Raw genomic sequence first — 19,339 nt, 5'->3', positions numbered from 1 at the left:
AGTGAATGGGGAAGGAGAGGGAAGAACGCGGAAAAGCCTACTTCCAGTCATCCACATAACATAATCGTTAGAATAAACGCTGACCACGAAAATGAACATGAACATGAAATTACTTGCTTATAAATGTGTCGTTACAAATTTACAATGTTTTTACAAACTGACGATGCCAAATTAATAAAAAAATCTTGGCATCACTAGAAAATTTACAAGCAACGAGAGGACTTTCCTCCGTTAGAAGAGATAAAGGACGTCGAAGTTAAAAGTAGCCTAAAAGATAACAAGTAGCCTAGAAATAGTTCAGCTAAGGGCCAACTAAAGGTTGGAGGCAACTCTTCAATCACTTTCAACCTTATAAGAACAGTTACATTCAGACATGGCAGCTTAAAGGGATTGGCCTTACATGGAAAATATTGACGAACCAAATAGGCCATGGGCAGGACAACTCAAACACAATTTATGTCGAACCACCAGTACTAGATACTATGTAAATAATGTGACTCAAACGTACTCGTGCCTTGATGGCTGGGCAGAAAGTGCTGTGTTGTACTTCACCAATAAGGCAAATAGAAGAGGTTGATCAATTACCATATTGTGGAAGTTTTATCATATTTCTGCACCTAGCTTGCACGTGCAAAGTTACAACTTGATTCAAAAGACAAGCGTTTAGAACGGCCGTGTCAACTCTCCAGCATCACCAGGTGTAGCTTTGTTCTCCAAGAAATTATACAATTACCTACACGAGAAAACAAAACAAAAATTCATAAGAAGCTATATCAGAAAATTTCTAAATAAGAAAGACATCAGTCATTATTAACAAGCATATCTAATATCTCCTCGATAGCACATGCTTCAACTCCTGCAAAATTGACATCAATTTCAGATACATTCAATCAAATAACCAGAGCAAAAAAGAATGTCGATGATGCAAATATATAAAACAAGTGAAATCCGGATCATTCCTTCGTAACCTGTACTAAACTAGGCAAAAGTAACTCAACAACAATCTATACTGCCTGCAATCGTAGTGAACAAGAACCAATAATATTACAGATCCAAATAAAGAAGCAACTAAGCTAACCATTTTAATAAATAAATACAAATAATTGCCTTTCGGCAACATAAACATCATAAATGACAACAAATAAGAAGATACTAGTAATAAGGTAAAACAATTAATGGGAGTAACATAAAAGAAGTCACAGCTGAATCGCAAACGACCTGAAAGCACCCTGTAGCAAATATAGCCAAACTTCCTGACCAGTAGGGCTAGCAAAAATAAGAATTGAATCCAAGATTCTTAAGCAGTTAAACAAACCCCGATCACCCCTAAATATCATTCTTTTAAAGTCAAGCTAATGGAGGAGTTAAATTGCAGTAAACAGGACTACAAATATAGATTGTTCCTACAGACGGGTAGGACACATTAGGTCCACCACTTTAAGTACTCATCAAGTTCATCGTCCATATCCGTTCCACGAAATGAAAATAGGGAAAAGTTTAAAGGAACAAGATTAAGATAAGCAATAAAAGGTCGTTCATTTATCTTATAAGTCTAGCTCATATCCATGCCATCTCCAACTTTGCTGCAGATCAGACTGGCAGTAGTGAAGGATCTCTCGAAGGGAGAAGGATGGAACTGGGCATCCCGTCTGCGCTTAGAAGAGCAACTGTCTGCAGAAGAGCTATCCGACTCAAGCTTCCTCCGGACCCCTCTCACAGCCTGTTCCTCTACCTGTGTAAGGGGGAAAATCTTTCCGCTTGCCCGGCAAAGGGAGCTATGGTTATCATACAGGATCCTCTGATCACAGTTTTTGTCACAGATGTGAGTGGCTCCAGTTAGCTTGCAGAGGTACATATTCGCGCAGACGTGCTCGTTCTGACACTTCCAGTCACATTTGTGAACAGGATTTGACCCATCACGGCCCAAAATAGTCGACAGATAAACAACATTCGTAGGTCCTGCTACCACAGAATTACCATCCACCTCCATTGCAACTGCCAATTAATGAGTTTCGAAACGTCAATTGAACAGATTCCACCAGCAAAGGAGGCCTTTTTACAACAACAAAAACAACAACCAAGCCCTATCGGCGCGGAGTTGGCTGTATGAATCCTACAACGCCACTGCGCTCGGTTTTACGCCAAGTCTAATTTTTTTTTTTTTACAGACCCGAACACAATGTAGAAATTCGTTCCCCACACTTCATATGGAATTGTTTAATTACTAATCACAGAAACACTAATCATGTTCCATATGAAGCCAACAATTCACTTTCTTCATCAGATCTGATGCATGTACCAACGTGGGATATAAAATTACACAGTTTTAATTACTGCCCTTAAAATTTACAGAAAATATATTTGCTTATTGTTTTACCTGATTTATTAATCATAACACATAGCAATTATCTCAAACAAAAACTAAAAACATTCCAGAAAAAAATAGAAAAGAAACAAGAAGAAAATGACTCACCTGTGCTTCCTGAAGTTAAAAACGAAGAACGCGCGCGCTGTTGCTTCAACGCAAACCCAGCAACCCAGCAACCCAGCAACACCACCACCTACTCCTCACCTTCTCTCTCACCTCTCTCTCACCTCTCTCTCTCTCTCAAAGACTCAGACTTTCTCCCTCGCTATCCAAATTGCCTAGCAAGCTAACATAGAAAACGCGAGTGTAGGGGTCTGTATTTATAGAAAAAGGAGAGAGGGAGGAGAGAGAAAGTGGGGGTGTAGGGGTTGACGTTGGAGTTACCGTGAGAGAAAGGAGAGGGCAAAATGCAAGAAGCCCAACCCAACCTGCCCAAACTGATATGAGATCTCTTCCACCAAGATCACTGAATCGAGTGATTTAGATTTTTAAAATTTTATTTAACGGTGAAAAATTATTATTCATTTTAAGGAATCAAAACAGGTAAACGATTAAATAAAATTTCAAAGATCCGGATTATTTGATCAAGTCACCTTATCTCTTCTTATGATAAAACGCCAAATTTCCCAATGAAATACGAGTGAAATTCCGAGTAAATTCACTTTTGTGCCCCTTTTTTTTATATTTAAAATACGACCCAATTCCTTAGTGGACTTGACTTTTCAAAGGGTTCACCTACAAAAGTGGATAATCCAAGCATATTATCTATTTTCTTTCAACAATACTATATTCACCTCCTATTTTCGCACAATCGCAACACATATCTTCATACAATATTTATTGATTATCATAAATAGACTTCTTTTTTTTTGTATTAAGGGTCTAAGTGACGGTGTCTAAAATTAATAACACATTATTATATCACTAATTCATATTATTTTAAAGTATCGTCACAATAACATCTACGTAAGTTTCTTTAAATATTTTGTTTACATACAAAGGTGTTAGAGTGGATTTTCATGTTAAGCAACAACATAGGTAGCAAAATTAGTTATAACGATCATTTTATGACAATTGAATTTGAAAGTTCAACTATTATTAGATTGTAGTGTTAATGACAATATTGAAAAGACGTTAAAATGAACACGTGCTATATTATTATTGGTGTATGCAATGAAGTAAGAATACGAGATCCTGATCACTCTCGACCTAAGTATTTGATATTTTAAAAATACTTTTATAAATATCATCTCAAACTAAAGTACTTTAAAATGTGAACCTCGAGTTGGACTAAGTGTGACTTGGAGTATCATGTGTTCCCAGTCCGCACCTCCAACGGTCTCTCTCTCTCTCTTCTCCTCAACGATTCAACTTTCAAGCGCTCTCCCTCTCTTTCTCTTCCTATGGGACATGAATTCTCTTCGGATTCATTGGTCCTAATCCACAAAATCCTGTGATCTGGACCATTGAAATTTAATCTAACGACTAAAGTTTTTATAACTTTTAAAATAGATCTCTATTTATAGCAATTTAATCAAATTTCAATAATCCGAATTACGAAACTTTATAGAATAGGACCAATGGATCCAGAGGGAATCCATGTCCCTCCCTATGACTCTTTACACGAACTAACACTGGCCACGTCGCTTTCTCACCGTCATCCTCGCTGGGCTGTTCCGAACTCCCACAGGCCCAAATTCACAATTCGGGATCTCGAGCCCTCGGCCCTTTTCGGTTTAGGCTGTGGATCTTGACCCGAGAACCATTTTTCAACCCGACTAGCTCCGTTGCTCTTCGTTCCGAGGGTTACGGTCTCGGAATCGCCACCCTTGCTCCTCCCCGCGCTCAGATATCAGTTTCAGACTCGATTTGGGAGTTCTCGAGGAACAGACGACAGATAAAGCTCCTTTCTTTTTCAATAAATTATCCACCCAATCCAAAAACCAGCCACAAATTCAACCTCCACAACCCTAATCCCCATTCCCAATTCTCCTTACGTGACAAGATCCAATCACTCCAAGTTTAGATCTGGATTGCGATCCCTGTTCCGAGGGGCTGCAACTTTCTCGGGAAACAAACGGGTTTTCTGGATTAGATTGGGGGCTTCGGGTTTTCTGTTATGTGTATATTACTTCTCTACCTTTTGTGGTTTTTTTTTTTTTTGTTTTGTTTAGTTGGGTGTTTTACCTCTGTTTGGTTGCCTAGAAAATGTAGGAAACTGCGGGAAAATGGAGGGGATTGGAGTATGGGATGTTGGGGGTTTTGAGTAACCTGGGAGCTGAGTTAAAAAAAAATGCTGAATTGGGTTATGAGTTTTTCAGTTTTGAGATTGGGAGCTTAAAACAACAGAAAGATGTAAGCTTTAGGATTCAATAGATTTGATTCTGTATGCTTGGGCTCGGTTCGATTACTTGGAGCTGTTTCAAAGTTTTCAGGTTATTCTGTATAAGAAGTGTATCATGACAAAAGTCATGTGGTCTTGAGATGCTGTTTGAAAACTTAATATATGTGTGCTTGTTTTCCTTCCGTAGAAGTTCAGGAATGATAGAGAATATGTGCTTGTTTTCCTTCCGCATAAGTTCGGGATTGATAGAGTTATGAAAGGCCTTAATATTACCGATGAAATCTTAATAAATCCTTGAAAGAAGTCTATACAGATCCATAAAAATATATAATAGAAATCCGTATAAATCTGCCAAAAGCTGTATAAAATTGTAGAGTCCATTAAAATCCTTTGATATCTGTCACCTGCAAAAAGTCCATTAAAATCTTCTGAAATCCAAGTTGACTACTCCCCCTTACTTGTCTGTTGAATTGAGATTTCAAAATACAGTTTTAAGCTAGCCGCTGAGCTTTTCATACGATATTGTTGTCTAACATTCTTATTAGATTTGATATGTCCCATTTTTTGTTGTAAGCAGGTAGAGTATCATGGTGGGATTTAAGAATAGGTATATGGTAGTGGAGGTTATCTTGGATCCTAATAGAGAACTGGTGAGAAAAGATCCTGTTATCATTACCTCGTACAATGTTATGAAAGCTATCCGAGACAGCATTCTAGTAAATTTTGGGGAGTGCGGTCTGGCTTCGTCACTTGGATCATTCCAAGGTAAGTAATGGCTCCCAGTAATTCTTGTTACCTTCTTTGTTTATGTGCATTTGCAATTAATTTTCTGTAAAATGGACTCTCTAAATTTCTCCGAATGTGTAATTTTATGCAGTCAAGTATGTTAATGACATTACGAGGCTGTGTATCGTTAGAGCTTCAAGGGATGAATATCAGCGAGTATGGGCTGCAACTACAATGGTCAGGAGTATTGCAGATTGCCCGGTTCTATTTAATTTGTTGGACCTAATTGGTGAGTTAAAGATTTGCAGCAGATTAAGTCTTGCGGCTTGCTGATATTTTTTGAAAATGCACAATACCTTATAATTAAGTTATCATTTTGACTCTTGAATTTAGTTATTGTTCTTGATTAAGAAATTAGAGTGCTTCCCCTTTAGTGGTGATTGGTAATCACAATTTCCTTAAAAGTAAGCAGAATTTCTTATAGTAAACATTGTTTGGAACTTCTTAAGAGATCACATTTTATCTCGTAGTGTTCATTTTTCCAGCTGATCGGAAGTTACCGTCATCTCAAAGACGCAACATAATTGTCTTCTTTCCCATCTGTTAAAGAAAATTAATTACCAATGATTTCTTTCATTTCTTTTGTATCAGGAAGTATCAAAGCTTGTAAAGAAACCGCATTGAAGTGTGATGAATCAAAATTTGAACAGCACAAGCTTGTTGTTGGATCTAATCTTTCGGCTCAAGATACTCAAAAAATGCAGTACTATCTTGACAAGATCAAAGGCCTCGAGCACTAAATTTCTACCGCACCTATGGTAATATACTGTATTCAGATGGCATTTTATGTCGCTTTTCCTTATCTATGAGCTATTACAGCTGTTATGTATTGGTTGTTTAATGGAGTATTGTTATCCTTAGATAACAACGTACTTCTCATGCTATAGACCACAATCAACAGTCGCCGAAACTCTTTAAAATGATGGAGTTGAACTATAGCTCTCAGTTTGGCGTAAAGTAGGCATAAAGTAGATATTCATGCCAAATTTTATTATCTAACGAGCAAACTCATTCTTGTCCAACATCTTGTAGGAATTTGGTGAGCCTGACAAGCTTCATGTCCTGGTTCCATCGGTACTTGATGTCCATTACTCTGCCGACTCTGTGGCTCGTGTGGAATTCTAAAGGTTAGAAAATCTCAAAAGAAAGGAAGCTTGCAGGAACTTCAAAATTTTTAACTGTAAGTAGTTGCGAAAAGGGTATGTAGATGTAAAATCAAGTTGTGGATTAGGCAGAGGAAGTATTTGATTTGGCTATCTAGTTATTTCGGAAATATGTTTTGTCAGGTTTGTATTGTTTACTAGTGAAGGGGGGAAGTTCGTGTATCGCACATACACGGTCAAACGCACGTACTCCCGGCGGTGTATAAGATACATCGGAGGCTGGGAGCTACCTGAATTTTCACAGTTTTGATGACTAGCAAGTAATAAATTCCATTGTGTCCAAAAATTCTTTCTTTCTTATACAGCAAGTAATTACTGTTTCATGTTTAAGGTATCTCTGTGCAAATTCCATTTTGATACCTTAGGGCTTTCTTTCCCAAGCATCAACGGTGTCATCGGGACCCGCCACAAAAGATAGTTAAATTGTATCACATCAGCCATGTGATTTGCCACATTTAACTGCGTGCTTTAGTGGTAAATGACACAAAGTTAGGTCCTAATTGGGCTTAGATTCTAGCATACAACCAAAGATATATTGTTAGGTGACGAGAGATAAAAGAGAGGGGGGGGGGGGGGTTGGGGGAAGATATACCCACACTTGGGCAGTTGGCCCTGCCCGAATCTTGAGATTTTCGAGTGCTCGTGTATGGCATTTTTGGGTATGCTCCGAGTATGCTATGCACTGAGATTTTTGGCCGTGGTATCCTTGGTTAATGATGCAATGATCAAGATCTTAACATTTATAAATTCTGGTATATAAGATATCAGGAGCATAGTGGAATTTTCGTATGTATATATATGACATGAGCTTAATTTGTTCAAACCAATAGGCTCGAACTCAAAGTGGGTTAGTCCTGATTGACTGCTGCTTTGCAAGGACGATTAAAAAATAGAGCAGTAAATTCTCATTATTTTCACTGGGGCAGGTTTTTGGAGCTGGAAAATGATCTGTTCCTAACTTATAGATACCACATGTTCAAAGGATTCATCATTCGTGAATGTTCGTGCGAAGGGAGGAAAAGAATCTTGGGTCAAGGTGTGATGATGTCGCATGTTTGACTATCTAATATCAATACGCATATCGACATGCTGTAGATTATTGAGATTTTAATTATATTATTAACTATGTTGAAGTTTTAATAAGGGTTTGTTTGGAAAGTGTCTTTAAAATGACTGAAAATGTTTTTAATGAAAATGTTTTTAAAACCATTCTTTAGTAAGAATCCAAGTGGTTCATGAAAAAGCATTTGAAGTGTTTTCTGCAATAAGTACATTTCTAGTGTTTTTTTTCCTTTTAGAACCCAAAATCAATTTTACCAAAATCGCTTTTAATCATTTTAAAAGTACTTTCAAACGAGTCTTTACATGGTTGTACATCTGTCGACATGTTTGTCAATAGAAATCCAGGTGAGAAGAGAGGATAATGGACAATACTATTAGATAGTGCCTTTTAATAATGACGACGACTGTGCTGTTTCCCATTAATCCATTGACGTTGTCGGGTAATTGAATCAATGTGGCCAGCAAAAAGCCGGAAGGCAATTTGTTTTGCACTTGCTTAAGCAAGGGTGATAAAAAAAATTAAAATCAAAGACTAATTGGAAAATAGCACTCATTTTTCACTCATGTTTGGTGAGCCTAGTAGTGGGGTTGTTAGAAATCCTCGAACTTGATAAATTTGCACTTGATTGTGTTTCATAGTGATTTTTTTTTTTAGGAATTAACCATACGCAACATGGTTTATATGTCTCGTTACCTTTAAAGAATATTAATAATAAAAAAATATGCTAATTTGGATGGAATCGCAATATCGTGTGACACTGTTCTTATTTTCACGTCTAAATCACATTTTAAGCCTCATTTTATGTTATGCGTAACACCTCCTATATGATATAAGGATATTCTATGTTGAGTCTAAAAACACCATGCATTGATGGGTGGTGGGGGCTCATATTGACTATCATGAGGTATTTTCTTGTAGCCGGTATATTCATACGTTTTTTCTTGATTCATTCTTTCATGAATTGCTGAAAACGAAAAAAAGTTCATTAAAATTCCTATGTTGGGATTAAGTACTAAATCTATAAGTCAAAAGAAAAGATGGAGTTGTCCACACTCATTTCTACCTCTCACACATCATTCTTAATTTTCGGCCGTTGGATCAAACAAATTGAAGATCGGTGAATAAAAATTAATAAGAGAGTATGAGATAAAAAGAAGTAAGTGAATAGAAGAGAAATAACGCTAAATTATAATAGTAATGATAAAGTGCTGAAGTGAGGAGATATCTTGAATAGAGAAACCGATATCACGTCACGCGTGCGCCAAAAGTACATGCAAAGGGATTCTTGGCATGGACTTCTCCTACGCAAGAACTTCCGCCCGTTCGAGACCCACATGTTTGCCATAAAAACCCGCCTCGTTTTTCTCCTTTTCATACCAAAAAACCAGAGAGTCCACTCCCCTCACACAAACACAGCTCAACACAACAGAAACCCACACCCGTGCTACATTTGGACTCTCGCTCTCTCCTCCCTTGAACAATTTCAGAAGCAAAAGATCTCAGAAGAAGAAGAAGAAATGCAGCAAAGAGTTTTGGATTACGTTTTGGTGCCGGCAGGGCTGCTGGTAATGGTGGCATACCACCTATGGCTTCTCTATCGAATCCTGGCGCAGCCCAACAGCACCGTCATCGGAATCAATTCCATCAACCGCCGCTTCTGGGTTCACGCAATGATGGAGGTAAAACCAAAACCCAACAAAACCCATCAATCAAAATCATATCTTTCAATTTTTTTTTGTCTTCTTAATTGGTTCCTATTTATATTATGTTGTTGGAAAATGTTTTCTTGTGCACCAGTAATCTTGAAAATGTTGAAAGAAAGGTTTTTAACCAGTTGGTCAATTCAAGTTCGATTTTTTTTTCCTGTAAATTAGAATGGTTTATAGTATCGCCTTAATTGATTCCTATTCATATAATCACATGTAGCATGACAACGTACATTTTTTTACAATGAAAGTGATTTTCGTGCAAGCTTTTTCCCTTCATGCATCCCCATATTTAGTTTTTGACTTTTGAATTGAATACGGTAAAAGAAAATTAATGGATAAAAACAGTGCATATACGATTGAAAAATGATGTTCTCTAATGACCAATTTGCATTTGGGCATGCACGAAATGCAGGAAGCTCCAAAGCATGGTGTTCTTGCAGTGCAAACATTGAGAAACAACATAATGGCGTCGACCCTTTTGGCCTCGACCGCCATTACGCTCTGCTCTCTCATTGCCCTCTTGATGACCAGCGGCACCAAATACAGAGCAGCTTTATTTGTCTTTGGGGACCGAAGCGAGCTTGCATTTTCGATCAAGTTCTTCGCCATTTTGGTGTGTTTCCTGGTGGCTTTCCTCTTCAATGTGCAGTCCATAAGGTACTACAGCCACGCCAGCATTCTCATCAACGCACCGTGCAAGAAGATGTCGCCCCACCATCAGCACCACTACCTCACTACAGACTACGTTGCCACAACCGTGAACCGAGGCAGCTATTTCTGGTCCTTGGGACTCCGGGCGTTCTACTTCTCGTTCCCTTTGTTTCTATGGATTTTCGGGCCAATTCCGATGTTCGTGTCCTGCTTTGTTTTGGTCATCATGCTCTACTTCCTAGATGTCACCTTTCAGTTTGGTTGGGAGGTTGGGGTTGCTGACAACGATGATCACATCCTCATTAAGGACGATGAGGAACAAAGGTTGTCAAACTAGGTGGCACGATATTTCAAGTCAATCACGCATTGTCACGTTAGAAAGTTGGCGGAATACGATTAGCGGAGAATAGAAACTAGCTAGCTAGCAAGGTACATGTATTGAACCAAAAAGCGGTTCAGATTCAATACAAGTTGAACTGAACTGCAGCACAATAAGCTGATGGATGTAACAACACAATGAATAAAAGTAGAGTATTATGGAATGCTCAGCTGGTCTGTATTTTCATGCCACTTGTAAATTATAATGTTCATTTTACTGGATTTGTACGTAATGTATGCGTATGAAGGGAATGATTTTGTGTTGCTTGCTACCTCATTGTCTTTGGTCTCGTTTGAAAATGCTTTTAAAATAGCTGAAAACGTTTTTGGCGAAAATGTTTTCAGAACCAATCCTTAAAGTGCTTTTCCAGGATTCACTTTCATTTTACTAAGGATTGGTTCTAAAAAGGCTTTTGATGAAAATGTTTTCAGAATCAATCCCTAGTAAAATGCAAGTGAATCCTGGAAAAGCATTGCAAGTGCTTTTGGAATCCCAAAACATTTACTCCAAAAGCTATTTCAGTCAATTTAAAAACACTTCCAAGTTCCAAAGGAGTGCTTACTATGAAATTGGCTCAATGTTGTGCAAAGATTCTTTATGCAGTAAGATGCGATGGTTTCGTTTAAAAACATTTAAGTATTGTTCCATACGAATCAATATAATGTACACACAAAATTAACACATGTATTAGCGCATTTTAAATAGAGTTTGGCCCTGCACATTTTAAAATTTTATGTCTACAAACAGCCTTACCCGTGTTGATAATTTTTTTTGGCTAGGAACAGACGACAGATAAAGCTCCTTTCTTTTTCAATAAATTATCCACCCAATCCAAAAACCCGCCACAAATTCAACCACCACAACCCTAATCCCCATTCCCAATTCTCCTTACGTGACAAGATCCAATCACTCCAAGTTTAGATCTGGATTGCGATCCCTGTTCCGAGGGGCTGCAACTTTCTCGGGAAACAAACGGGTTTTCTGGATTAGATTGGGGGCTTCGGGTTTTCTGTTATGTGTATATTACTTCTCTACCTTTTGTGGTTTTTTTTTGTTTTGTTTTGTTTAGTTGGGTGTTTTACCTCTGTTTGGTTGCCTAGAAAATGTAGGAAACTGCGGGAAAATGGAGGGGATTGGAGTATGGGATGTTGGGGGTTTTGAGTAACCTGGGAGCTGAGTTAAAAAAAAATGCTGAATTGGGTTATGAGTTTTTCAGTTTTGAGATTGGGAGCTTAAAACAACAGAAAGATGTAAGCTTTAGGATTCAATAGATTTGATTCTGTATGCTTGGGCTCGGTTCGATTACTTGGAGCTGTTTCAAAGTTTTCAGGTTATTCTGTATAAGAAGTGTATCATGACAAAAGTCATGTGGTCTTGAGATGCTGTTTGAAAACTTAATATATGTGTGCTTGTTTTCCTTCCGTAGAAGTTCAGGAATGATAGAGAATATGTGCTTGTTTTCCTTCCGCATAAGTTCGGGATTGATAGAGTTATGAAAGGCCTTAATATTACCGATGAAATCTTAATAAATCCTTGAAAGAAGTCTATACAGATCCATAAAAATCTATAATAGAAATCCGTATAAATCTGTCAAAAGCTGTATAAAATTGTACAATAACAACAACAACAACAACAAAGCATTTTCCCACTAATTGGGGTCGGCTATATGAATCCTAGAACGCCATTGCGCTCGGTTTTGTGTCATGTCCTCCGTTAGATCCAAGTACTCAAGTCTTTTCTTAGGGTCTCTTCCAAAGTTTTCCTAGGTTTTCCTCTACCCCTTCGGCCTTGAACCTCTGTCCCGTAGTCATATTTTCGAACCGGAGCGTCAGTAAGCCTTCTTTGCACATGTCCAAACCACCGGAACCGATTTTCTCTCATATTTCCTTCAATTTCGGCTACTCTTACTTTACCTCGGATATCCTCATTCCCAATCTTATCCTTTCTCGTGTGCCCACACATCCCACGAAGCATCCTCATCTCCGCTACACCCATTTTGTGTACGTGTTGATGCTTCACCGCCCAACATTCTGTGCCATACAACATCGTTGGCCTTATTGCCGTCCTATAAAATTTTCCCTTGAGCTTCAGTGGCCTACGACAGTCACACAACACGCCGGATGCACTCTTATACTTCATCCATCCAACTTGTATTCTATGGTTGAGATCTCCATCTAATTCTCCGTTCTCTTGCAAGATAGATCCTATGTAGCGAAAACGGTCGCTTTTTGTGATCTTCGCTAGATTTCTCCGGTCATTAGTGTGGATAAGTATATAAATGGATAGAGATAGGAAAGCAAACACAAGATGTACGTGGTTCACCCAGATTAGCTACGTCCACGGAATAAAGGAGTTCTCATTAATTGTGAAGGGTTTACACAAGTACATAGGTTCAAGCTCTCCTTTAGTGAGTACAAGTGAATGATTTAGTACAAATGACATTAGGAAATATTGTGGGAGAATGATCTCGTAATCACGAAACTTCTAAGTACCGGAGTGTGGTATCGTCTTGACTTGCCTTATCTGTCTCATAGGTAGATGTGGCATCTTCTCTGGAAGTACTCTTCATCCATCCAGGGGTGGTATCTTTAACTGGTGGAGATGCACAAGGTAATGTATCAATTTCACTTGAAGCTTACTTGTAGTTTAAGGCTTGGTCAAGCGCGATACAAACCATGTAGTAGGAGTCCCCCAAGTCGCCGAGCTAAGGGATCTGCTGAAAGAGGTGACAGACAAGGTAAGCAATCAGAGCTCCGGCTGATTGTTCACATTCTCCCTATCTTGCAGGCAGCATGAAGGATAAAGAGAAGAAAAATGAGAAGAGATGAGATGGGATACTTTTGCTTTTGAAGAAGTAACTTTCCACAGGCTTATTCTTGAACTGGGCTGGAGGGTTTTCTGGTTTTCTCCAGAGAATAAGGCCGACTGAAGAATTTGAGGGTCAAAACAAGTCCATCAAATCTAGAGTACGTTCGACCCTGCTGATATGGGATACTTTTACTTTTGACAGAGTAGTGGATGTATCGGCACGTGTGCTGTTACGCTTGTCTCCACATGCTTCCTTGTATCCTTCTCACTTGCCCTATCTATTCCTCAGGCAGATGCGGTATCTTCCCTGGAAGCATAAGATGTTGTGAGTACTCGAGAGCAATGCCAGGTAAGTAATCAGGTAAGGGGTTCCAGGCAGTCAGTTTCTGGCTGGAAGCTTGATTCCAAGTGCTGACTGATTGCTCTCTTTCTCCTTGTCTTGCAGGTAAGAACAAGGCCAAAGGAAAAGACAGGGAAAAAACATGATATGGGATACTCTTGCTTTTAACCCTGATGATATGAGATATTCTTGCTCTAGTATAGCTTGTTTGCAGAGGTATTATCGGGGGGAAAGAAAGCTGAATATTTCGAAAGGCTTCGTTGGGAGTGCCTTCTCATATAAGAGGAAGGGTTGACCATTTTTGCAGGTCTGCCTGTCTGTTGGGGATGGAGGTCGACATATATAGGAGTTTCCCAAACATCAAGTAATAATGTTATTCCTTTACCCTGCTTGGTCATAGCATGGTAGTGGGAGCTGCCAGCTTCACATGTTTTAACTCTGTCAGAGCACTTTAAAAAAGTGGTCTGTGGTATTTGGAAAGCTGATGTTGCGTGTGAAGATTACAGACAAGCTTTATCCAAAGAGATCCAGCTCTTGAAGTTGGGAAAGTGGTGCCTCTTCGATTTTCGAACAAGCAATCTTGTCGGGGATCTGGCTCTCGAGATTCGGAGAACGATGCCTCTTCGATTTTTGAGAAAGCAATCCTGCTGGGGGTCTGGCTTTCGAGATTCGGAAAGCGGTGTCTCTTCGATTTTTGAGAAAGTAATCATGTTGGGAGTCTGGCTCTCGAGATTCGGAGGGCGGTGCCTCTTCGATTTTGGAGCAAGCAATCTTGTTGGGAGTGTTTTCTCGAATGTGAGTAAATGTTGGGCATGTTTGCTAGTCTACCTTGCCACGAAGCACAGAGGTTGACACACTGGGACTTTCCAATTATCCAGCAGTGGTACTATTCCTTTACCCTTGTGGGTAATAATATGGTAGCTAGACCTTCAAAATTTATGTGTCTAAACTTTGTTAGTGTTGTTTCTTTGCTATTCTTTTACCCTTCTTGGTCAGAGCGATGTAGTGGGAGCTGCAAGCTTCACGTGTCTCAACTTTGTCAGAGAACTTTGGCAAAGTTATCTGTGGTACCCATGAGCTACTGTTGCGTGTGGGAAGTGGGTGATTGAATAGTACGATTCATGTGCTTTCTACTTCACCAGAAATCTTCGACAGAATGCCCATAATTTCCATAAAGCTGAGTGTGCGTGTGACAGGTGCTGACAAGGCTGGAAAAGTAGGTGCCTCTTCGATTTCTGAGATCGGCCCTCGTGGTCTCTGAGCAGCCCAGCTTTTGAGAAAGCAAGCCTCTTCGATTTCTGAGATCGGCCTTCGTGGTCTTTGAGCAGCCCAACTTTTGAGAAAGCAAACGTCTCTTCGATTTCTGAGATCGACCCTCGTGGTCTCTGAGCAGCCCAGCTTTTGAGAAAGCAAACGCCTCTTCGATTTCTGAGCAGGCGCCTCTTCGATTTCTGAAGCTTCGTCGAGTGCAGATTTTTATAGGGGCTGGCATTAAGTTCCAAAGCACACTTGAATCTCCACCAGTAGAAGCTCCATTCTTGCACTTCTAAGATCTTGATTTTTCCGACCTCTTCTCTCTTCAACACCTTTGAAAATGTCTGGCCCCTCCGACCGTCGTTTTAACTTGAACCTTGTTGAAGAAGCAGCCCCGCCTTCTCCAGACAACATATGGCGCCCATCATTCGTCTCCCTTACTGGTCCTCTTACCGTTGGGGATTCCGTGATGAAGAATGATATGACCGCTGCGGTAGTGGCCAGGAACCTTCTCACTCCCAAAGATAACAGACTACTTTCCAAACGGTCTGATGAGTTGGCTGTTAAGGATTCTCTGGCTCTCAGTGTTCAGTGTGCAGGTTCTGTGTCTAATATGGCCCAACGCCTATTTGCTCGAACCTGCCAAGTTGAATCATTGGCGGCTGAAGTGATGAGTCTCAAACAGGAGATTAGAGGGCTCAAGCATGAGAATAAACAGTTGCACCGGCTCGCACATGACTATGCTACAAACATGAAGAGGAAGCTTGACCAGATGAAGGAATCTGATGGTCAGGTTTTACTTGATCATCAGAGATTTGTGGGTTTGTTCCAAAGGCATTTATTGCCTTCGTCTTCTGGGGCTGTACCGCGTAATGAAGCTCCAAATGATCAACCTCTGATGCCTCATCCTTCTAGGGTTCTGTCCAGTACTGAGGCTCCGAATGATCCCCCTCCGGTGCCATCTCTTTCTGGGGCTCTACCGACTGATGAGACTTCTCCTAAGCAACATTTGTGAAGGCTCCCTCTTGTTTGTTTATTTTGACTTATGTATATGTACATATTTGTACCTTATCGGGGATATCAATAAATAAGCTTTCCTTCATTTCAACGTATTGTGTTAAATACACCAAAGCCTTCTTCGCTAAGTTCTTTGAATTTTCTTTTGTTGAAGCTTGTATGTTGAAGCTTTGTGAGTGGAGCATGTAGGTTGAGGTAGTGTTCCCTTAATTTCCCGAGTGAGGAAAACTTCTTGGTTGGAGACTTGGAAAATCCAAGTCACTCAGTGGGATCGGCTATATGAATCTTAGAACGCCATTGTGTTCTGTCCTGTGTCATGTCCTCCGTTAGATTCAAGTACTCTAGGTCTTTTCTTAGGGTCTCTTCCAAAGTTTTCCTAGGTCTTCCTCTACCCCTTCGGCCCTGAACCTCTGTCCCATAGTCGCATCTTCTAATCGGAGCGTCAGTAGGCCTTCTTTGCACATGTCCAAACCACCGTAACCGATTTTCTCTCATCTTTCCTTCAATTTCGGCTACTCCTACTTTACCCCGGATATCCTCATTCCTAATCTTATCCTTTCTTGTGTGCCCACACATCCAACGAAGCATCCTCATCTCCGCTACACCCATTTTGTGTACGTGTTGATGCTTCACCGCCCAACATTCTGTGCCATACAGCATCGCCGACCTTATTGTTGTCCTATAAAATTTTCCCTTGAGCTTCAGTGGCATACGGCGGTCACACAACACGCCGGATGCACTCTTCCACTTCATCCGTATAAAATTGTAGAGTCCATTAAAATCCTTTGATATCTGTCACCTGCAAAAAGTCCATTAAAATCTTCTGAAATCCAAGTTGACTACTCCCCCTTACTTGTCTGTTGAATTGAGATTTCAAAATACAGTTTTAAGCTAGCCGCTGAGCTTTTCATACGATATTGTTGTCTAACATTCTTATTAGATTTGATATGTCCCATTTTTTTGTTGTAAGCAGGTAGAGTATCATGGTGGGATTTAAGAATAGGTATATGGTAGTGGAGGTTATCTTGGATCCTAATAGAGAACTGGTGAGAAAAGATCCTGTTATCATTACCTCTTACAATGTTATGAAAGCTATCCGAGACAGCATTCTAGTAAATTTTGGGGAGTGCGGTCTGGCTTCGTCACTTGGATCATTCCAAGGTAAGTAATGGCTCCCAGTAATTCTTGTTTCCTTCTTTGTTTATGCGCATTTGCAATTAATTTTCTGTAAAATGGACTCTCTCAATTTCTCCGAACGTGTAATTTTATGCAGTCAAGTATGTGAATGACATGACGAGGCTGTGTATCATTAGAGCTTCAAGGGATGAATATCAGAGAGTATGGGCTGCAACTACCATGGTCAGGAGTATTGCAGATTGCCCGGTTCTATTTAATTTGTTGGACCTAAGTGGTGAGTTAAAGATTTGCAGCAGATTAAGTCTTGCGGCTTGCTGATATTTTTCGAAAATGCACAATACCTTACAATTAAGTTATCATTTTGACTCTTGAATTTAGTTACTGTTCATGATTAAGAAATTAGAGTGCTTCCGCTTTAGTAGTGATTGGTAATCACAATTTCCTTAAAAGTAAGCAGAATTTCTTAGGGAATTATTTTGGCACTCCAAAAATTTCGTTTTGCACTCCAAACTTTCTATAATTAGAAAGAAAAATACACTTATGAGGAGTGTTGAATGAGATTTTTGGAGTGCTAATAATAGTTCCCATTTCTTATAGTAAACATTGTTTGGAACTTCTTAAGAGGTCACATTTTATCTCGTAGTGTTCATTTTTTCAGCTGATCGGAAGTTATACCGTCATCTCAAAGACACAACATAATTGTCTTCTTTCCCATCTGTTAAAGAAAGTTAATTACCAATGATTTCTTTCATTTCTTTTGTATCAGGAAGTATCAAAGCTTGTAATGAAACCGCATTGAAGTGTGATGAATCAAAATTTGAACAGTACAAGCTTGTTGTTGGATCTAATCTTTCGGCTCAAGATACTCAAAAAATGCAGTACTATCTTGACAAGATCAAAGGCCTCGAGCACTAAAGTTATACCGCACCTATGGTAATACACTGTATTCAGATGGCATTTTATGCGCTTTTCCTTATCTATGAGCTATTACAGCTGTTATGTATTGGTTGTTTAATGGAGTATTGTTATCATTAGATAACAATGTACTTCTCGTGCTATAGACCAGAATCAACAGTCGCCGAAACTCTTTAAAACGATGGAGTTGAATGTAGCTCTTTCAGTTTGGCGTAAAGTAGGCATAAAGTAGATATTCATGCCAAATTTATTATCTAACGAGCAAACTCATTCTTGTCCAACATCTTGTAGGAATTTGGTGAGCCTCACAAGCTTCATGTCCTGGTTCCATCGGTACTTGATGATCATTACTCCGCTGACTCCGTGGCTCGTGTGTCTAAAGGTTAGAAAATCTCAAAAGAAGGGAAGCTTGCAGGAACTTCAAATTTTCTAACTGTAAGTAGTTGCGAAAAGGGTATGTAGATGTAAAATCAAGTGGTGGATTAGGCAGAGGAAGTATTTGATTTGGCTATCTAGTTATTTCGGAAATATGTTTTGTCAGGTTAGTTTGTATTGTTTACTGGTGAAGGGGGGAGGTTCGTGTATCGCACTTACACGGTTTTTGTTTTGGTCAAACGCACGTACTCCCGGCGGCGTATAAGATACATCGGAGGCTGGGAGCATACCAGAATTTTCACAGTTTTGGTGACTAGCAAGTAACAAATTCCGTTGTGGCAAAAAATTATTTCTTTCTTATACAGCAAGTACTTACTGTTTCATGTTTAAGGTATCTCTGTGTAAATTCCGTTTTGATACCTTAGGGCTTTCTTTCCCAAGCATCAACGATGTCATCGGGACCCGCCACAAAAGATATTAAATGGTATCAGATCAGCCATGTGATTTCCTACATTTAACTGCGTGCTTTAGTGGTAAGTGACACAAGGTTAGGACCTAATTGGATGCAGATTCTAGCATACAACCGAAGATATATTGTTAGGTGACGAGATTTTCGAGTGCTTGTGTATGGCATTTTTGGGTATACTCCGAGTATGCTATACATTGAGATTTTTGGCCGTGGTATCCTTGATTAATGATCCAATGATCAAGATCTTAACGCTTATAAATTCCGGTATATAAGATATCAGGAGCATAGAGGAATTTTACCAATAGGCTCGAACTCAAAGCGGGTTAGTCCTGATTGACTGCTGCTTTGCAAAGACGATTAAAAAATAGAGCACTAAATTTTCATTATTTTCACGGGGGCAGGTTTTTGGATACCGCATGTTCAAAGAATTCATCATTCGTGAATGTTCGTGTGAAGGGAGGAAGAGAATCTTGGGTCAAGGCTACGATGATGTCGCCTGTTCAAAGAATTCATCATTCGTGAATGTTCGTGTGAAGGGAGGAAGAGAATCTTGGGTCAAGG

At 39.5% G+C, this 19,339-nt stretch overlaps 4 protein-coding genes across 8 annotated transcripts; 3 read left to right on the top strand and 1 right to left on the bottom strand.

Moving 5' to 3' along the window:
- Positions 1-88: 88 nt before the first annotated feature.
- LOC103439982 (uncharacterized) lies at positions 89-2,661 on the bottom strand. The gene is made up of 2 exons (XM_008378641.3): positions 2,474-2,661; positions 89-1,995 (listed from the first exon to the last, which is right to left on the bottom strand). Exon 2 carries the CDS (start codon positions 1,988-1,990, stop codon positions 1,553-1,555), a length of 438 nt encoding a protein of 145 aa, XP_008376863.1. The 5' UTR covers positions 1,991-1,995; positions 2,474-2,661; the 3' UTR covers positions 89-1,552.
- Positions 2,662-4,104: 1,443 nt separating this feature from the next.
- LOC103439983 (probable ribonuclease P/MRP protein subunit POP5) lies at positions 4,105-6,947 on the top strand. 4 transcript variants are annotated; one of them, XM_008378643.4, is made up of 5 exons: positions 4,105-4,491; positions 5,290-5,477; positions 5,590-5,727; positions 6,090-6,256; positions 6,531-6,947. In XM_008378643.4, the coding sequence occupies exons 2-4, from the start codon at positions 5,300-5,302 to the stop codon at positions 6,236-6,238; spliced, it is 465 nt and encodes a 154-aa protein (XP_008376865.1). In that variant the 5' UTR covers positions 4,105-4,491; positions 5,290-5,299; the 3' UTR covers positions 6,239-6,256; positions 6,531-6,947. The 4 variants fall into 4 exon arrangements, with proteins under 4 accessions (XP_008376865.1, XP_070681156.1, XP_008376867.1 ...); XM_070825055.1 differs by having other exon boundaries at positions 4,140-4,489; positions 5,294-5,477; XM_008378645.4 differs by having other exon boundaries at positions 4,165-4,723.
- A 2,032-nt stretch (positions 6,948-8,979) lies between these two features.
- On the top strand, positions 8,980-10,734 carry LOC103439971 (uncharacterized). Its single transcript, XM_008378627.4, has 2 exons — positions 8,980-9,403; positions 9,846-10,734. The coding sequence occupies exons 1-2, from the start codon at positions 8,996-8,998 to the stop codon at positions 10,419-10,421; spliced, it is 984 nt and encodes a 327-aa protein (XP_008376849.2). The 5' UTR covers positions 8,980-8,995; the 3' UTR covers positions 10,422-10,734.
- Positions 10,735-11,240: 506 nt separating this feature from the next.
- Positions 11,241-18,637, top strand: LOC103439972 (probable ribonuclease P/MRP protein subunit POP5). Of its 2 annotated transcripts, none has more exons than XM_070825054.1 (5): positions 11,241-11,479; positions 16,860-17,043; positions 17,156-17,293; positions 17,786-17,952; positions 18,226-18,637. In XM_070825054.1, the coding sequence occupies exons 2-4, from the start codon at positions 16,866-16,868 to the stop codon at positions 17,932-17,934; spliced, it is 465 nt and encodes a 154-aa protein (XP_070681155.1). In that variant the 5' UTR covers positions 11,241-11,479; positions 16,860-16,865; the 3' UTR covers positions 17,935-17,952; positions 18,226-18,637. The 2 variants fall into 2 exon arrangements, with proteins under 2 accessions (XP_070681155.1, XP_008376850.1); XM_008378628.3 differs by having other exon boundaries at positions 11,340-11,481; positions 16,856-17,043.
- The last annotated feature ends 702 nt before the right edge of the window (positions 18,638-19,339 follow it).

This window comes from Malus domestica, chromosome 07 (genome assembly GCF_042453785.1).
Source record: "Malus domestica chromosome 07, GDT2T_hap1".
NCBI lineage: Eukaryota > Viridiplantae > Streptophyta > Magnoliopsida > Rosales > Rosaceae > Malus > Malus domestica.
Note: the sequence above shows the minus strand (reverse complement) of the source record. Positions and strands in the feature narration are given on the sequence as shown.